We start from the raw sequence: 18,603 nt of genomic DNA on the forward strand, positions 1-18,603 counted from the left end.
AAGATTATTTAATTATAGTTAACTTAAAATTTATTAAATAAGATATTTAATTTATTTATAGATTTTATTAATAAAAAAAAATATATTAATAATATATATTAAGTACTTTAGAGAATTGTTCTCAGATATAATATTATATTATATTAAAATATTATATATAATTTCTTTAATATAAAGTAATTTTTATATACTACAGTAATTAAATTTATTAAAGACTTCTGATTTAACTTTGTTTTTAATAAGATTCTATAATATAGAATATCAGCTTTTATAATAATATTTATATTTTTATAAAAGATAAAAATTAATATATTTATATAAATTATTTTAGTAGAGGGCAGGATATCAGAAAATTTAAATATAATTTATAATAATAATAATTTTTATATTATTTATAGAAATACAAAGAAATAATATAATAAATTTAATAAGATAAAAATAATAATTATTATAAAAAAAAATTAAGACTTATTTAGTAAGCTATCTATTACTAAGGAAAAGTAGAAAAAGATTATATATTTTATAAAAAATATTTTTTATAAAGAGTATGTTATTAAAATAAAAGAAATAATCTTTAAATATATTAATAAAATTTATAATTATTACAGATATGCTGGTCACAGCTGAATAAAGTATTAATATATTAATATAATTTTATATTTAAAGTAATAGAAATTATATATTCTAGATATCTGATTCTTCAGGAGAAAGTATAATTAATATAAAAAAGAAAAATTAGATTTAAATTTAAATACTAGTAATTTTAAAGAAGTAGTAATATTAATAAAATAAATTATAGAAATATTTGCTTAATATATTATTTTATATAAAATAAAATTAGATAATAAAAATTTAAATATTTTAAATTTCTCTAGAATAGTAGTTGGAAGTACTATTAATTATTTATTATATTAGATTTATAATATAGACAGCTTTTAATATTTTATACTTGATTATATTTTATTAAATTATTATTATAATTTAAATATTTTTAATTTCTATAAATATGGTATCTCTGATGGAGGAATTAATATTATTAAATTAATTAATTATTAGATTTTATTTTTATTTATAAATAATAAATATCTTAAGATTTAGATTAAAATATTTTATTAATTAGATTTTATTTACAGTCTTCTCTCTGTGGATTTCTTATAAAAGAACTTTAAAATATATATAAATATTAAGAATCTGATTTTATATAAAAAGAAGAATGATAAAATAGTAGAATATTTATAAATAAATAAAAATATATTTTTTATATATATTTAAAATATAAAATTAATTTTTATTATAATTAACTTCCTGCTGTTACATAGGTAATATAAATATATAAAATTTTATAAGATTATTTCTATTATAAAGAATTAGTAAATTAAACTTAAATATTATAAGAATTTTTATTATAATATATATTTACTAGAGAAAACAAAGTATTTAGTATTAAAAGATTCTATTTTAAAGATTTCTGATTTTATATAATTTTAATATATAAATATACAGCAGATGACCCTGGTTAGTTATAAAGAATTTAAATATTTTCTAGTAATAATAAATAATACTATTTAATTAGTTAGAATAATTATATTAAAGCAGAAAGATAATATTTTTATAAAACTAATTTAAATAAATAATAAATATAAGAATATAGTTAATAAATATATTATTTTATAATATTTTAATAGGGATTATAAGTTTAATAGATTTAAGAAATAGATATATTATAAAAATTAAAAAATTTATATTATTATATTATCTTTTTAAATACCTGAAGCTAACAGATTTACTAAGTATTATAATAATTTATTTAACTAAATAAATAAAATTATAATATTTAATTTAGATCTGTCTATAATATTTTAATTATTTATTATAAAATTTATTATATAGATTTTTAATTATCTAATTCCTGCAGGAAGTAAGATTAAATAAATATTTATTTATTTATATAAGTTATTTTATAATCTCCTGAATTCTAATATCTTACTTAAGTTTTTATGTATATTTAAATGCTATTATTATTAATATATATTTATAAAGAATTATATTATTTTTAAAAAAATAAGTTCCCGCGCTGATACTGGTTACTTTATTAAATTTAATAAAAATAATAATTATATATATCTAGTATAGTATCCTGATTTAAATAAGATTAAATATTTAAGAGATATAATATTTTATAAAGAATATATATATAAAAATAATTATAAAGATCCTGGTAATATAACTACTGTATTTATATTTATTTCTAAGAATTTAATTATATTAATATAGAATATCAGAATTAATTTTAATAAAATAATTATATATAATATATAGAATATAACTGATTATAATAAGACTCTTCTTGTATAGAATAATAATACTAATTTTATATATAAAAAAATAAAAATTATATTTATATTAATTAAATTTATTTTTCCTGTTTTGTCTGTGCTTACTGATCTAATTTATTTAATAAAAAATTTTTATAATTATAAAATATTATTTATTAAATATATAAAATAAGATTTCTGATTTATTAAATCTGAATCTTCTATTATTATAGTTACTATACTGAGATAATTCTAATAAATTATTAAAAGAAAGAGTTCTTTATAATTAAGAAATAAATAGATAATTATATTAAAATAAGAATCTAATCTATCTTTTTTATTTATTCTTAAGTAATATAAGATTAATATATTAAATATTTATATAGAAGCTATCTTATCTCTACTTATTTTATACTGAAAGAAAGTTATAATTATATAAATTAATAAAATTAAATTAATAAATATTTATAAGATGGTTGACTGACCTGCTAATATTTATATAATTTTAAATAAATAAATATTTAATCTAAAGATTAATATAGAGAATATTATTATATAATTTTATATTTATTAGATAGTTTATAGTAATTATTAAATATTTAATATTAATTATATTAAATTCTTTGCTCTAGTGGCAAGTGAGATTATTTTTAAAATATTTATAATTAATATAATACTAAAAAATTTTTACTAGAAGTAATATAATATTATTTCTGTTTATTTATATATATAAATAAAAGATAAGTAGGTTTATATAAAATAATTAATTAGATTTTATAAGAGTACTCCTGAATATATATATTTATTTAAAATAGTATTTTATAGACTACAGTAAGTAGTATATTTTTAATATTATATTTTTAATAAAAAGTTACAGAAAGTCAGCTTTAAATCTTTACTGGAGAATCTGTATATATATAGAAATAATAATATATAACTTATTATTTATATAAATAATTTTATTATTACTGGTTTTGAGCAGGTAGATCTGATTTTAATAAAATATTATTTAAATAAAATATTTAGATTTAAAGAGTTAGATAAACTGAAGATTCTGTTTAATTATAATATTTTTTATAATTATAAAATAAATAATATTTTACTCGGGCAGTTTATTTAAATAGAAAAATATTTTATTATTATTAAAATATAATCCTGCTTAGATATTATTATTTTTATAATATTTATTTATATAAAGATAGATTATACTGAGATATTAATTAAAAAAATTAATATTAATAAATATTAAAGTTTTATAAGTAGATTAAACTAGTTAATTACTAAAATAAAATCTGATTTATGTTTTGTTATATTCTGCTTATAAAAATATATATATATTTTTATTATAATAGATATAAAAATATTAAAAAATATATATAAATATTTATATAATATTATTTTTTATGGGATTATTCTGGCAGCTGATTATATTAAAAAAATTAAAGTTTATATAAATACTGCTTATACTGATTATAAGAATAATAAATTAATAAAAGAATAAATTATATTTTATATAAGTAATTTTATTATCTGGTTATTTAATAAATAAAATATTATTATATTTTTTTTTACTATTATAGAATATTATATATATAATACTACTATTAAAGATACTCTGTATATTAAAAAATTAATATAAATATTTAATTTTAAAATATTAGATAATAATAAGATACTTTTATTTAGTAATACTATTAATTTGCTATAAATTTTTAATTATAATATTTATATATAATTTATTAAGTAGTTAGATAACTATTACTTATTTATAATAAATTTTATTAAAATAAATATTATATTAGTCTAATATATTGCAGGTACTTGTAATCCTATAAATAATTTTATTAAAGTATTAGATTAGAAGAAGTTCTATAATTTTTAGATTTTTTTAAGAATAATTCTGTTAACTATGCTTACGTAGTATCTAGGAAATAATATTTAATATATAAAAGATTATCTATCTAGAAAATATTTATGGTTTTATTTAGTATTTTTCTGTATGTTTTTTTGTCTAGGAGGCTGTATTAAGATATCTATATAGATTAGTTATATACTGTATTCAGATCTCCTATATAAAGTATTTTTATGTGTTACTTTGTTTTGCTCTCCTAGATAGCTTAATTTAACTCACTCTTTTACTTCCATTTTTTGTTTGTTTGTTTGTTTCGTTGCTTCCGTAGAGCGCTCCTCAACATTTTTGCTACACAAGTCCCAGACCCTGGCCCAGCGCAAAGCTATCATTGCCGCGGCCGCCCAGGAGCGCTGGGTCGAGGCGGAAGGGGGCCCAACCCAGTATTCTGGCGGTGTCCCCAGTCACCTCACAGCCAACACCAGCGCTGTTGATCGCGAATTTTACGACTTCTACTTCACCCGGCGTGGCGAGTTCATTCCCCCAGGAACCAAGTGGTGGCTGGAGACTCAGCGGACAACTACCAGTAACCCGAAATTCATGAACTTCTACCCGTTCAATGATATTGATTCGATCTCGCCTCGCCCTCTTCTATTCATTTCAGGCGACCAGGCACATTCGCGGGAGTTCAGCGAGAACGCTTACGCACAGGCAAAGGAACCCAAGGAGCTGTACTGGGTGCCAGGTGCCGGTCACGTCGACCTCTATGATCGTGTGGAGATCATTCCTTGGGATAAGCTCACCCAATTCTTCCGGGCGAACCTTCGTTAGACCTCGGAGGACAGTCCATCTCATTGCAAACATCAAGAGGCTGCCTTCTTTCATTTCTTTTCTTTCATTGAGTTCTTGGGTGCAGCCTGGCGGTTAGTCGCACAAGGTACGAAGACAGCTATTGTCCACTGGTAACTTGATCGGTTGGCAGTACTAGGACAATACTGGATCTGCATTGCATATTTGAGGTTCCTGCATAATCTTCGGAGTATCTTTTTCCTCCATTGTAGCTACCCTTGAGTTCTATAATTCGAAATGTTATCTTCTGTGCCCAAGATCTAAATGCTGCCCATCTGGAAAACCCCCGTGATCCATCGTCACCCATGAAATCATGGCAACATACGCGGACGGGAGTCACTGGCTTTAATAACCTAGACACTAGCTATGTAGGTTCTGCATTAGCATACAATATGTATATCAAGCGCTCACATCTCGATGTAGGGTCATTGCCACAATTGCGGGATAGAACATCACAACGTGAACCGTTGCTTAACCTATCGAAACTGGATTTAGTATATCCTGCTAGACCTCAAATCAGTGGATAAATTGGGACACGGACTAGGGCTGCTTAATACTTTGCAGAGAAATAGCACTTCTTAGTAATGACTGCGGAACCGAGAAAGAGGAAAGCTTGTTAGGCTCTGGATATGCCACTTCACAAGCTTCCCTCGGTGTAAACTTTACGGGATTACTAGTTAGGAACACTGATTCAGAAAGTGTGAACTGATCATTCTGAGATCAGTGATTACAAGTTAAACCATCTCACAATGAGAAGCCTATTTCTTTATAAGGAAGCCCTCCTTTGTAATCCGTAAGTACTATTCCTCAACCAACTCTCTGTGATAACCCCTTTAAAACTGTAATTTTATTCAAATTATAGCCAGCAGCTATAACACAATAACCTATACTGTTACCATCCTCTACCCCGATAAAGTTGATACTAAGTATAACTACAAGTACTATCTCTTGTACTATATATCTTTTCTTAATAAATACTGGAAAAAATACAGCTTACAGGACTAGAATATTCTTAAGTTTAGTCTAGATCTCACAGAAAATTAAATTCCTTATTCTTTCAGATATATATTCTTCTTTAAAGATAAGTATACAGTGGACTACTAAGTACAGCGGATAGTATACAAATGGTGACCGCTTCGCACCGGTTTATATACATCTACCACTGCCTCGGCCCATTCTCACATTTTGACGAAATTTTCAAAATTTCCTCAAGAGTCCACTCCATTTCACTCAGATTGGATGTTGGCCAAATGTAATATTTTTAGTATTCGAACTAGTCAGAAGACTAGTGTCACTAGTTCGGAAGCAGCCACCAAGGTTTACAATGAAACCTAAACACTGAGTTTGAAAGCATTTTCCCTAGACACAATCCAGCCAGCTCGGCTCAAAATACTAGTCAGAAAATCCTTAAATCAAGCATCAGCAGTCAATGTAAATTTCCAAAATAAATCTCTCTACTTTCTACTTTAACTACAACCTGCAACACAGCTTCGTGTCTTTGTGGAGATTATCTGATTATTTCTCCTGTAGGGAGGGGTATGTACCTTGAGGTAAGTAAGTCTATGTATGTACAAGCTTGAAAAGAACCCCACCTATACGCTAAACGATCGATCAAAACAAAAAATAAAAGATGCCCGATAAACACCCGCAACATAACACCATAAAAAAAGTTATCAACGATGCTCTTCCTCCATTTGAAAGTCTTTCTGCACCTTGATAGACATTATATCGTACCCCATGGCTTCTTCTTCATCGCTGACTCTCCCCTTGCCTACACCGTCCATTTCGATATGTACTGACGTTGTTGTTAAAACGGCTTCATCTTCTCGTGTCTGTTTCCGATCGTCGCCGTGGATCTTGCTCATGATATCGGGTGCGAAGCGGACGCCTTTTGTGGTGGGTCGGTTTGGCATGCTCCGGCGGTTGATGATCGTTCGGAAAAGGGGTTGGAGGACGGGGAGGCAGGCACAGACGATTCCGATGGATGGTTCAACACTGGACCAGATGAAAACGTTGCCCAGGTTCCAGGTCACGTCGACGTCGTTGATGAAGGTGAAGTAGTAGATGCGGATGGCGCTGGCGACACAGACACTGTTGTTGGTTACTTATTAGTTGAGGTTAACTGGGGGAAGGGCGGGGATGGGTTGTAGTTGACTTACAAGCCACCGAGAAGGAAGATGCTTAGGATTTGGATCTTCTGCCCCACTCGTAACTTCAAACGCCAGACTAGCGGGATCGGAACGAGAAGGATGAGAAGGTCGCCGGCCATGTTGGCGACGGCATGAGCAATGTAGAATGGGTAAATATCATAACGGACGTAGCCGCCGAGGGGGTTTTCGTATTGTGTCCAGAAATATGAGACTGGTTGGCAGGAGCATAGAAAGGCGACTGAGCAGCCTATCCAGTAGGCAATGGACAGGGCGATGCAAGCCCACATGGTCCACTGCATACCAAAGAGTCGGCGATATGAGAGTATGATGGAGACTTTGATGAGGGGAACGGTGAGGATATAAAGGAGCACGTTGGCGTATAGTATCTAAAGCATTGATGTGAGTTCGACATTCCTCGAGAAAAGGGACCAAGGGTATCTTACATGCACCATGTTGATAATTTCATCTAGAGTGACTACCCAAACATGTTTACCAAGGCCATAGTGTCCTCCTAAGGAGAAGGTTAGCATGTTAAATGGTTGGGTAGGGTGGTTGATTGCATACCGGCTATTGCACAGGCCATGTTGGCTGTACCCGATAACTGTAGTATAATTAGAACAATAGTTCTCACAGGAAAGTGAACAACATACCAGTGCCCCTACTATCAGCCAGTCATCGAGCCCTATGCTGGCCTGCTGGACCTTTATCCGGGAAAATAACCGAAAGCCAATGGTCACAAAGGCCAGGGCATACATGCAGACGACGACGGCGTCATTTCTTCCCGTGCTGTCCTCCTCGAGATTGAGGCCCTTGGGCGGCTCACCAAAGGGACTGGACATATCTGTGAATTTACAGAAAATTTGGTACACGCAGGGGCATCGTGGGAGAAACAATTCCTATAATAGACGACGAATTGGCTCCGGGGCCCATCGGGTTTTTCATCTATCCATGATTTAGGGGCCAGGAGCGGGCAGTTAATGAAAATTGTGAGCAGCCAATGTGAGGATCGTGGCTGTAGACCCTAACGCTGGCTAGTGATGTAATCCAACCGTGACTCTGGGGGCTGGTTTCCATCCTTCCATCAGCACAGCGTGGATTCTAGAATTCAGCACGGCTACAGTGACTAGCTAGCGTCGCAAACAGGATCACCGGGTTTCTCCCGGCCACGCTTGAGGGTAAGTGGGGGCGCATTGGCGGCCATCTCCACCCGGCCTGTCAGACCTTGAGTGCCTTGCAATCGAGGCGCAATTTGGTTTAATCAAGCTAATTTTTTGAACCGCGCTAGGTAGTTGTCGGATATTAGCTGTTTGGATGGACTGCGCCCCGACCATCGGGGGTTCGCATGATGGAGAAACGGGGACAAGGTTCAGTCCTTATGGCGCAGATGCGAGGCTTTCAAGTTGTCTCATGCATCAGTGAAGCCAACAGAAGCAAATCGATCTGAGCGTCAGCATTCGAGGATTTCATCTTGGCCCCAACCGTGCAGGGCTTATCAGCGAAGCTCCATCGTCCGCACGTGGCCTAAGCGGTGGCCTGATATTATGATTTTTGTTTTCACTGCGGCCGCTGGCAATTAGGCAGCTAAGGAGAAGTTTTAATAAGCATAATAAAAGAAAATTAAGGTAGCAGGGGTCACTCACCACGGAGGAACTCCTTAACGGAGCTGGTCGTGGCAGTTTCGTACTTTGTAGTCCGGACCTGGACCAGTTGCCAGAAAAGTGGGAACGGCGTCTAGCCCCTATTTGGAAGGGTTTTCGGGAGTGCCAGATAATGCGACTGGAATTCATTGGACAATTGTACCAGACACCTCCAAGCAAAAAGAAGTGCCGACGCGTCCGTCGATCCAGGGCCGGAGATGGGAGACGCTTTGGTCATGGAGTGATTGTGATTGATTGAGGAGCAGCTTCTCCCGGGACTCGGGATCTACCTAAACAGGCGATCGGGGAATTCGGGGACATCGTGGATCACGGTCGCTCAGATGCCTTCAACGCCTGAGTGCGTGCTATATGGCATTCATAAAGCTAAGATGCAAAGGAGACTTCTGAGATGAAATTGCCTTTGTTGTCCTCCTTTTCGAGTTGCGACCGAGTCCACGTGGCTTCCACGTGATTGCAGCTCTCGAGGCCAATCAGGAAGTCACAATGCCTCGTGTCGAGTTGTCATACCCTATTTTCTATCCATTCTATCATCTTGTTACTTGACACGATGGTGAAACAGTGCACGGTCATGCCAGCTGAGAATACTCTAGAAGCTTTAAAGTAGCTTTAAGCTCTACAGCTAGTTGGATATGGATGAGCTTCATGTTCCCACCTGCTATACCTCGAGTCAGTGTAGAGTATGTATCCCAGCCCTGCAATCTCCGCCCAGTGGATCCCACACTTGGTGTTTCCCTCTTCCTAATACCACGGTGGAAGTCACGCGGGCTAAATGTCGGCTCGTGCACACTTCATTACGCTGCCAAAAACCTCTGGGTCTCGAATGGCTGGCTTCCACCAGACACTTCCATGGGTCTACCGAACATTAATCCGTTGCAATTGTCTTTTGAGGCTTGGAGCGCAACATGTAAATCCTATTCACGCTGAGAGAACGTCATCAGCAGCTGGCTCAATAGCCTATAATCCCTCAGTCTGCACAGCCATCTCTGATGCGCCTGTCTGCCACCCATATAAGACTAACATACAGATGTCGTTGGCTCCCTGCTTCCCCGCGTTTTGCATATGCAAGATCTTGGGGTCGACATCGACCTGCATGGTCGCTAGGACATCAGCAGTGTGTTTTCAAACCCTTTTCGAATTCTCTTACAACCTAGTATGAACTTTCCGCTCTTTGTGTGCTGTTACGCGGTCCATCTCCGCATCAGAGCAAACGTGTTGGTGCTTCAACCTTTGCAGGGTTGGCAGATAAAGAAAGATTTGATTGGCCGATAAATTTGGCTAACTCATTCTAGCATTCCTTCTAGAAGCCCATTCCACCAACACTAGAGACCAATAGCCCAGAGACTGGTTACTATCCGACGATCGACAAGAACACACGATCACACAAGTTGTACCCTAGTTTAGCAGCGGGTTTTCAGGAGCTAACATTGGGTGCAACTCACTGCCGTTGATGGAAGGAGCCTCATCCTAGGACATAACTTTATGATCCCATTGCTCTGTTGGAAGATGCACAACACTTGGCCCCCACCAACCACTCTATTCCTTTGGACGAGGGTAAGCGGGCATATGCGACCGGGCAAGCCGAAATTTCGGACTGGGGAACTCTCAAAAGTATCCACACTGCTACACAAAATGACCTCCCGGCATTAGGAACCGCTTTCATGTGCTTTGCCTGCTCGCAGTAGCTCTACAATCAGGAAGCCGGCTCATGAACTCTTGGACGCTGGATGTCCTCACCTTGTGCACACGGTTCTCTCCACCGCCACCATCTACCTATATGGTCGAACCCGTGCTGTTTCATTCTTAATAGTCATTGGTCAAGCAAAAGGAACCATCATCATCTGTATCTGCTTTCGGCATAGGCTACCGGAAAGCTGCGCCTTTCGTCTAATGGAGCTTTTACCATATATGGCAGTACTGGTGCCGTCAGACTTTGCGAGCCCCTCCGACCTGCATATGAAAAATCTTCTTCTCTGCGCAGCTAGACGATCACACCACTAAGGTGGCCGCTTGGCCTGGGTTGAACCTACAGAGACAGATCGGAAAACGAAGCCGGACTGGCCGTTAGTCACCTTCGCCACTCGCTAACGAGCTCTGAATCTCCCTAGCAACTGAAGAGGTTACTGGTCCCCTGGGGCACTGCTTACCCGATTGGGGCCAAATTGTTTCAATTTGGGGCGAAAAGGTGGCGCGATAGACTGCTGGCGGCGTGGCTAAGCGCAAGATGCCGAACTAGGAAGTTAGGGCTGACAGATCCCCCCCCGCGGCCCCCACACGTTCTTCGCATTCGTTCCTCGATCTCACCTTCTTCCTAGCTTTTCCACGTGGCCCCCATGGTCGAGCTCGTGCTTTGTACCCTGTCCTGCCTTGTCAGGGCCTAGCATCGTTGAAGAACCTCGGCTGTACAAGGTATCAAGCACATGTGTCAGACCTGCCTGCAGATGGAGCGACTACGCCATGTGTTTGAGGCTGAAATCAGTCATACCATTAAAAAGCCTAATATGCCTCAGAGCCTATGTATGCGCCGCTGCTTACTACCTTGATTACTATACTACATGCTCGGCTGATTGGACCGAAGCAAAGCCAGGTCTGCCTTATCTTTGACTTATTTCCTGATGATACTACTTGCCTTTTGCTAGCATCAAATGGTATGATCGTAACTAACTTCTAGCCGTTTCGTGTTCGCTTTGTCGTAAGTCTTATACTATTAGTTCTGTCAGCCTCGAGCAACCCGAGAAATTGGTCACGAGAGGATTCGTAGTAGGAATTACGAAGAGCCCATCTGATTCTCAGCTGCTCTTTCTTTAGGTAGTGGACCCTGTCCCCTCTCTCCGGGGTTTTCTCCATCAGTTCCCCATGGATTCTCAAGGTAGTGATATGGTATGTTATTGGGATATCGCTACACACATCTCCTGTTCAGTACCAAAAGGAATTTTACGAAACTTGGCTGGGTATTGGTCAAGTTTTGATATGTTGACATCTCCTGCTACTGATGGTAAAATTTCTGGAATCACTGGAACGGAAACAATGGGGGGATATTGTTGGTTGGAAGAGCCAATGACGGTTCAGCTCGACCTATACAGGCTCATTACCATTTTGATCTTCCACGTATCCCTGGATGTATATATATGTTCATATTCATTGGTCTGGTCGAACCTGATACTGTTATTCCTTACGCTGAGGTATCTCACAGTCTGGAGCGCTTTCATAGTCTAGAAAAGTCATTACACCCTATATATATATTTTCCGACGCGCAAAGCAACATAGAACCTTCACGTTGGTAACATAGGTAGTTCGGCGAAATGCATAGATATCTTACACGGTATTGATTCAATCTACTTCTGCAACAGAATAGTCGTTCTACTGCATACCACTACTAATATCCTATCTCCATCCCCTGCGGCATACTTATCATAAAGAAACCAATGAGGTCTGGACCCATCTTTTCCAGCATCCACATTCATAAGCTAAAATCAGAACTGTGATGTTAAACACCAGTCTATGTACATTTAATACTTCTATTTCGTCCTGTACATTGATGATCAGATCAGCTGATCTCGACGTTCAATTGCATAGGCCCGTATGATACGTCTTTCCTATCGAAAACAGGCCTCGCGAAGTATGCTCGGATGGTTGGTTCTCTTTCAGACCAAGTCGAGTATTTCGGTTCTGAGGAAATTATTAGTTTTTAGCCGCGACAGTTCGCTTTAGCTATCAGTGGTGGTAGCCTTGATGGGTAAGTACTAATACTACCGCTTCTACCAGTATGGTGTGATTAGAGCTGCAGCCAATGACTTGTAATATAGCAATTGACGGTGCAATGCGTCGAAGGGAGTGGTGGGAATATATTCATTCCACCCTAGACCTAAAGCTGTCACTCGACGACTCGTTTTTAGTTCCAAACTAGAGCATTATTGAGGCAGGAGAAAACATCTAGACACGGCGTTTATCATCGAGTTCACTAGCGACCCACAACATCGAAGATCATAAGAGTAATTGACGAGCACCGAATTAATTCTGCTGTGAGTGTTCACTAGTCTCTATGTAGCACTAAAACCCAGCAGTTTACATCAACTGGGTCCCATAGCTCAGTTGGTTAGAGCGTGACGCTAATAACGTCAAAGTCGAGGGTTCGAGCCCCTCTGGGACCATCTCTTTTTGCTTTTTCTCGGCACTCAGTGAGTGCATGGATTTTAGCCAGGGTCATAGTCCGTAATGATGACCTTCATGATGCATCTGCGAGGAACATTATATCACGTTTCCCTTCAATTCAGCTGTTATATATATTTAGCTCGCGTTATGCTACGCATGCATGTAGTAGGTTTTCAGCCAACATGCTGTGTTTACAACCCCATCTATCTACATACCCAAACGTGTACAAGTAGTCTATGGACAGAGACAGTATATAGGATAACATATTGACGGCTGTCAAAGCCGATCAATCATGCACGAAATCGTCGCATGAAAGTCCCAAAACAGGGTCTACCCGATGCAGTCAGAGTTCTCTGCTATTGCATGCCTTGGCTCAGAAGGTAGAGCTGAAATAGGAAGGCCAGTCGCCAACGAGCATTGACCAAGATGCCCGCAGCAATGCGTAGTTATAGCCAAGAGCTGGTACCTTCTTTGATCAGACCGAATCTACATCTTCGGTGTAGTCCACCTTCTTTGCTCGTCGACTTCGACGAACACCACTGCTCTGGGATCGCTTGAGAGCCGGTCTCTCTGGAATTTCGGGTGCTTCTTCATCTGAAGCTGACGGAGTGGGCTCCGGCGAAGCTTTCCGTTTCCTTGAGACCTGCTTCTTCGCATTGGTTGTCCTCTTCTTCGAAACCGGCGTAGCTGGAGCGCTTCCATTCGGCTCATCTTCCTGTGGCACAGAATCGCCATTCTCGACCGCTACTTTCTTCGTGGAAGGAGTGCGGCGAGGACTTTGGATAGCTTTGGTGCGAACGATCTTTTTCGGTCGAAGCCATTCCTCCATGCCAGGCGGCCAGTAGACCCGCCCTTCTGGACCACCCATACCCACTTCTTCTTCCGGGACAGTCCGAGGAGGTGGAACAAGTCCCTCCAGATCGACAAAACCTCCGTTCTTCTTGGTTTTTCTCGGCGGCTTATGTGGCCTGTTTTCGTCATTACGAACGTGAGGTATAATATCATTGACCAGTTCGTGACCCGGCAGCTTGAATGTCCGCATCAGTTCGAAAACAGCCTGCTCCTTATCCTTAGCCTCAATCATCAGATCCATGGTAGGATCGCAGGGCGGAAGAGTAGAAACCCGGGGGCTATGCTTCCGGCGCTGGCGGTTCGTAATTGCAGACGGCTCTGGTTCGGAATAGTGCATCTTCTGCGTAATACCCTTCCGGGTCCATGTCGCCTTGATTCGATCAAATAGGGACATGATGTCTAGCGTCCCCTCGCGAAGCTGGCTCGAATCGAAGATGATATTGTGGTGGTGGAAGTCGAGTACAAGGGGTATGTTCAGTTCTTCACAGATGGGAAGGAGGTCGTGAACCGACCAGCTGACATCATCGTTCTCCAAGACAAGCCGATTTTTGATGTCCTGCGATAGGCCTTCATAATTCTCTCTAAACCGGTCAAGAGTGGCTTCTTTGTCGCCGAAGACGCCGCCCATATGCAGTATCATGACAGCATCCCTATCCTGTTGAGGCGGCAGTTTAAGCAGCTGGAGCATCTCCGAGTGATACTCTAGATCTCGGATAGAGCTTTCCACCACTTCGTCTTTGGGAGAACCAAGTTGCGTGAATTGGCCGGGATGCACGCTCACGCGATGGCCGAGCTCGGCAACAACACGACCAGTTTCTGCCAATACTTCAGAGGCAAAAGGGGCCAGCTTGTAGCCGTACTCCTTGTGGCTCGCAAATGGAAACATCTCGCTGCTCAATCGCATGAACTTGATTCCGTAGCGGTCATTCCAGCGCAGCATTTTGACAAGATCGCGAGCATTTGTGAGGCCTAAAGCCTCAACATACGCCTGACCGCGCGCGACATCAGCGGGCTGATCCCGATCAGGACGATTCTTGGTCGGATGAGGGGGCTGCGTAGGATCCGAAAGTGGATGTCTGTTTTCCAAGATTGAGGCAATGCGGCAGGTCCGAGAGCAGAAAACGGGCGGGGTCGAGTATCGTAGATACGTATTCAGACATGCCTGTGCAACATGAGAGTTGGTTCGAGAGAATGATGTTGCAAACTTACATAGCCTAGTCTTCCCTTCCAAGGGAGGGGTAGGTAGCTGCTATTGACCGGCGGGGCCCGCGTGATAGCGTCCTGAAGCTCCTCTGCCTCAACTGGTACGTCTTCGTCTGACTCTGGATCCATGGGTGAACCTTTTCCTAGTTCATTGGCACCCTTAAGATCGGCATCTTGTACCTCATTATCGGGGCTACCATCTACCCCATTTTGCATGACTTCATCAGTTGCCATTGTGGCCAGAGTGTCGTTGGAGGCAGCGCGTGAAACTGCTGGAAGTAACCTTGGGGAAACGAAGGTTTGAGCAGATGCCGTCACGGGCCTAGACGATCGACAGGGATGTGTGATAGCACGACTGGATATATGTCTGCGAGACACAGTAGCTAAAGAAGGACAGGGGATGTGGATTGGCGCAGCAAAATTGAGTTGGGTTGCCACTGCGAGCTTAGAGATCATTCGCATGAAAATTGGGTGGCGAACCTGGCCGAGCTGGGAGCCAGAATTCGGGGGGCCATGGTAGTAGCTGACATATTGGACTGGAAGGAGAGCGTGATGGAACCTCTGCCTGGGCAGCAAGGTCCACAAAGACATCCAGTAGACGGTTTCAGGCTTGTACTATCAGGGAACAAAGCAAAAGCTAGACACAGTGATCACGATGCATCATCCTCCTGAGTGCAGGGTAGGAAGGGATGTTCGTATGGACAGATGAAGGCGTCGAGATGATGCAAGAGGAAGAGCGAGAGCCCCGATGGCCAAACGCGATCGGCGCTAGTCCCGCTTCGGCGCTGGTTCCTGCAGTCGCGCGCTCTTAAACGGGTTAGTCTCGGTCTCAACCACTTAGTCAGGATCTTGTTCTGCCTGTGCCTTGAGGCCGTCAACTGAGTCAGGGACTGGGTCGGTGAGAGTCATTTGACAGGTGGAGATAAGCAGAATTCTACTCAAAAGTACATGTAAAATAATCACACATGTTTTCAAAAAGTCTTAGTATACATGGTACACATGAAACGACTATTACAATCAATGTCAAGTGTAAGAGATTCAGTACCCGCAGCTATAACCAATTGCTGTGTAGTATTTTCAAACAAATGAAGCAAAACAGTATGTACTTTGCAATATTGAACCATCCCATCCACAAAACCAAATAACCATGGTATCTTTTAGTCGAGTCATTTCATTAATCATCACTTTCCCGGCGACTGCCACAATGGGGGAGGTCATCACACCCCTGTGTCATTCCTGGTATGTCTGTACATACCACGTACCTCCTAGCACCCCTTGCATCTTACCCCTTAATAATTTCCCGTATATGCCGAATTTCCATAGCCGTAAGTCCCGGTCTGCCCCGCAGTTGCAGTGCCGTTATTCACATTGCTTCTCCATGGCATATATCCACCACTGGCGGTGGTAGCGCCGACATTGGTACCATTCAAGCCACCTTCCTTCTCTGCTGCCGTTGTGCCGTTCGCACCAAGCTCCACATCCCTGGGCAATGGATGCGAAGGCAGCATATCATCGGCACTGGCAGTATCGGGGTTGTTCTTGTTTCTCCTCCAAAAGGCGAAGCCCCGGGTAGTGCCGGAGGTGTAGCCATTTGCGGGGGAGGGGCCAAAGCGCTTCTCGCGCTTGTGGTATCGAGCGTAGAGGACTTGAAGGAGGATTGAAATCAAGAAGAAGACGCTGCGCGCGATATCATTAGCATCACATTAAGTTTTACATCGATTATCCTATGAAATTGGCCAAGAGAGAAGGGATCGGGTAGGTGGAGGAAGGAACTTACATCCCAATAATCGACACCGCAAAGGCAGCTTTCTCCAATTCGCAGGCATAGCCATAACTTGTCCCTGACGGTGAGTCATCACTGCTATTACCAGACCCAAGAGGGGTGGTCACGCGACCAGAGCAGCTTTGCGTGCCATGACGGGTCATGATAGCAATGGCGATCATGGCACCGATGAAGCAGACATCGAGGACGATGGCGAGGAAGGCGAAGAAGGCAACGCCGCCGAGGCAGCAAGTGAAAAGGATACCGAGGATGCCATAGAGGGTCGCAGCGCCGGAAAGACCCTCGACGGCTTTCATCCAACGCGGGATATCCTGGTCATGTCGAGAAAGGACGGCAAGGAAGTAGGAAAAGATGCCGAGGATGACAGCTGCGGCGAGGAACTGGAGAACACGGATGGAGAGGTTGGAAGCGCGCAAGAGAACGCCGCCGAAGCCCATATTGGGGCAGTTTAACCCAATAGGCTTCGTATATAAAAGCGGACTGATTTGTATAGTAGGAGTTGGGACCCAGGATGTATAGGGTTGGGTGTAGGCGGATTAGGCAGATGGATTCACTGGGGTTTCACACCAGAAGATTGGTGAGAAACCGTAAGGCTTAGGGCAGGGTCTCCCGTGATATAAAAGCGGAGGGAGACGAGACAGAGTTTGTCAGAGCGAAGGCAGCAAAATAGCCATGCAGGCGTCGCAGCCAGCCGATCAGTGGATAGGGACGGCCATTTCCTGGATGCTTTCCAGGGCTGTGGATGGCCGGTCCACGGATGACGACAACGGGATTGTCGGCCACCATTGGTTATAATTGGACAGTCCGAGCGGGGCAGCAGTGCAGCACCAGCCACACTAAAAGCCAGACCCTGACCGGCGTGATGTCAGTTTATTGGCGTGTGATTGGCATAACCCACCTGTCTAAGCCCTGTTGGAAAACGTCCACGATTTAGCACCGCCATCATCCCTGTCCGGCTGCTCTGGGAAATCACATGTGCTGGTCCACCTGCTCGGCTTAATTTAGGCAACACGCCGGATTTGGCAGGTCCTTGTCGGATGATCCTAATCTCTTCCATGTCTGCTCAAGCGGGTGTCCCCTGGCTGCCTCCAAGCATAAACATGGACCCAAGGGCATAAAAAAAGCATATGACATGATAGACATCGAACACGCAAGCATCTGCGCGGAGCGGAGATTAAGATAGTCCGAATATAAAACACGGAACACACCGCAAATGTGGGCTGGTAAAAAGCAAAAAGAGATGGTCCCAGAGGGGCTCGAACCCTCGACTTTGACGTTATTAGCGTCACGCTCTAACCAACTGAGCTATGGGACCAGTTGTTGTATGTTGCAAAAATTCCTTGCTCTATAAACCAGAAGTTAAAACATCTAGGAAAATCCGTAGTAGTTGCTGGATAGTTACGAGTGCAGAGACGGTAGTGATTTGCTTCGACAGAGCATGGAGTGTCGACTCTTCTTTGTGAGCGATAACTCTGTAGGACAAGCAAAATAAGAAGAAGTTCAACGGCACTTCCGTGGGCCTAAACCTGCACATGCTGACGTCTATGGCCATTGGGTGGGGTAGATGACGATGATACTTTTGGGTTAGATGGGACACATATAAGGTCTATGTATGGGTGGTTCTCGGATTTTGTCCGAAGAAATCCATTACTCCATGGGTTGTCTAGCAGTTTCTCGCTCTGTTGTACGTAGCATTGTACTTTTCCGCCTCCCAAGATGAGGGCGGATATCCATAGCTTTGACCCGAGCTGATAGGTATGATGTCTATAGTATACCTCTACCGCTGTACTTCTGT

General features: G+C 40.2%; 4 protein-coding genes and 2 non-coding genes across 6 annotated transcripts; 2 read left to right on the top strand and 4 right to left on the bottom strand.

The window, feature by feature from the left end:
• Positions 1-4,224: 4,224 nt before the first annotated feature.
• Positions 4,225-4,995, top strand: BO79DRAFT_264056 (alpha/beta hydrolase; the record flags this gene model as incomplete). Its single annotated transcript, XM_025686742.1, has 4 exons — positions 4,225-4,232; positions 4,281-4,312; positions 4,379-4,392; positions 4,531-4,995. The coding sequence occupies 4 exons, from the start codon at positions 4,225-4,227 to the stop codon at positions 4,993-4,995; spliced, it is 519 nt and encodes a 172-aa protein (XP_025540415.1).
• Positions 4,996-6,577: 1,582 nt separating this feature from the next.
• Positions 6,578-8,236, bottom strand: BO79DRAFT_264059 (integral membrane protein Pth11-like protein). The gene is made up of 5 exons (XM_025686743.1): positions 7,814-8,236; positions 7,728-7,764; positions 7,607-7,674; positions 7,173-7,549; positions 6,578-7,104 (listed from the first exon to the last, which is right to left on the bottom strand). The coding sequence occupies exons 1-5, from the start codon at positions 8,000-8,002 to the stop codon at positions 6,687-6,689; spliced, it is 1,089 nt and encodes a 362-aa protein (XP_025540416.1). The 5' UTR covers positions 8,003-8,236; the 3' UTR covers positions 6,578-6,686.
• A 4,659-nt stretch (positions 8,237-12,895) lies between these two features.
• BO79DRAFT_t113 lies at positions 12,896-12,969 on the top strand. The gene has a single exon. It is a non-coding gene; the product is annotated as a tRNA-Ile (tRNA).
• Positions 12,970-13,445: 476 nt separating this feature from the next.
• BO79DRAFT_145730 (UV-endonuclease UVE-1) lies at positions 13,446-15,259 on the bottom strand (the record flags this gene model as incomplete). The annotated part of the gene is made up of 2 exons (XM_025678428.1): positions 13,446-14,984; positions 15,032-15,259. 2 exons carry the CDS (start codon positions 15,257-15,259, stop codon positions 13,446-13,448), a joined length of 1,767 nt encoding a protein of 588 aa, XP_025540417.1.
• A 763-nt stretch (positions 15,260-16,022) lies between these two features.
• BO79DRAFT_208805 (uncharacterized protein) lies at positions 16,023-17,413 on the bottom strand. The gene is made up of 2 exons (XM_025682461.1): positions 16,803-17,413; positions 16,023-16,702 (listed from the first exon to the last, which is right to left on the bottom strand). Exons 1-2 carry the CDS (start codon positions 17,243-17,245, stop codon positions 16,315-16,317), a joined length of 831 nt encoding a protein of 276 aa, XP_025540418.1. The 5' UTR covers positions 17,246-17,413; the 3' UTR covers positions 16,023-16,314.
• A 636-nt stretch (positions 17,414-18,049) lies between these two features.
• On the bottom strand, positions 18,050-18,123 carry BO79DRAFT_t120. The gene has a single exon. It is a non-coding gene; the product is annotated as a tRNA-Ile (tRNA).
• Between the last annotated feature and the right edge of the window lie 480 nt (positions 18,124-18,603).

This window comes from Aspergillus costaricaensis (assembly GCF_003184835.1).
Source record: "Aspergillus costaricaensis CBS 115574 unplaced genomic scaffold BO79scaffold_13, whole genome shotgun sequence".
Taxonomy (NCBI): domain Eukaryota; kingdom Fungi; phylum Ascomycota; class Eurotiomycetes; order Eurotiales; family Aspergillaceae; genus Aspergillus; species Aspergillus costaricensis.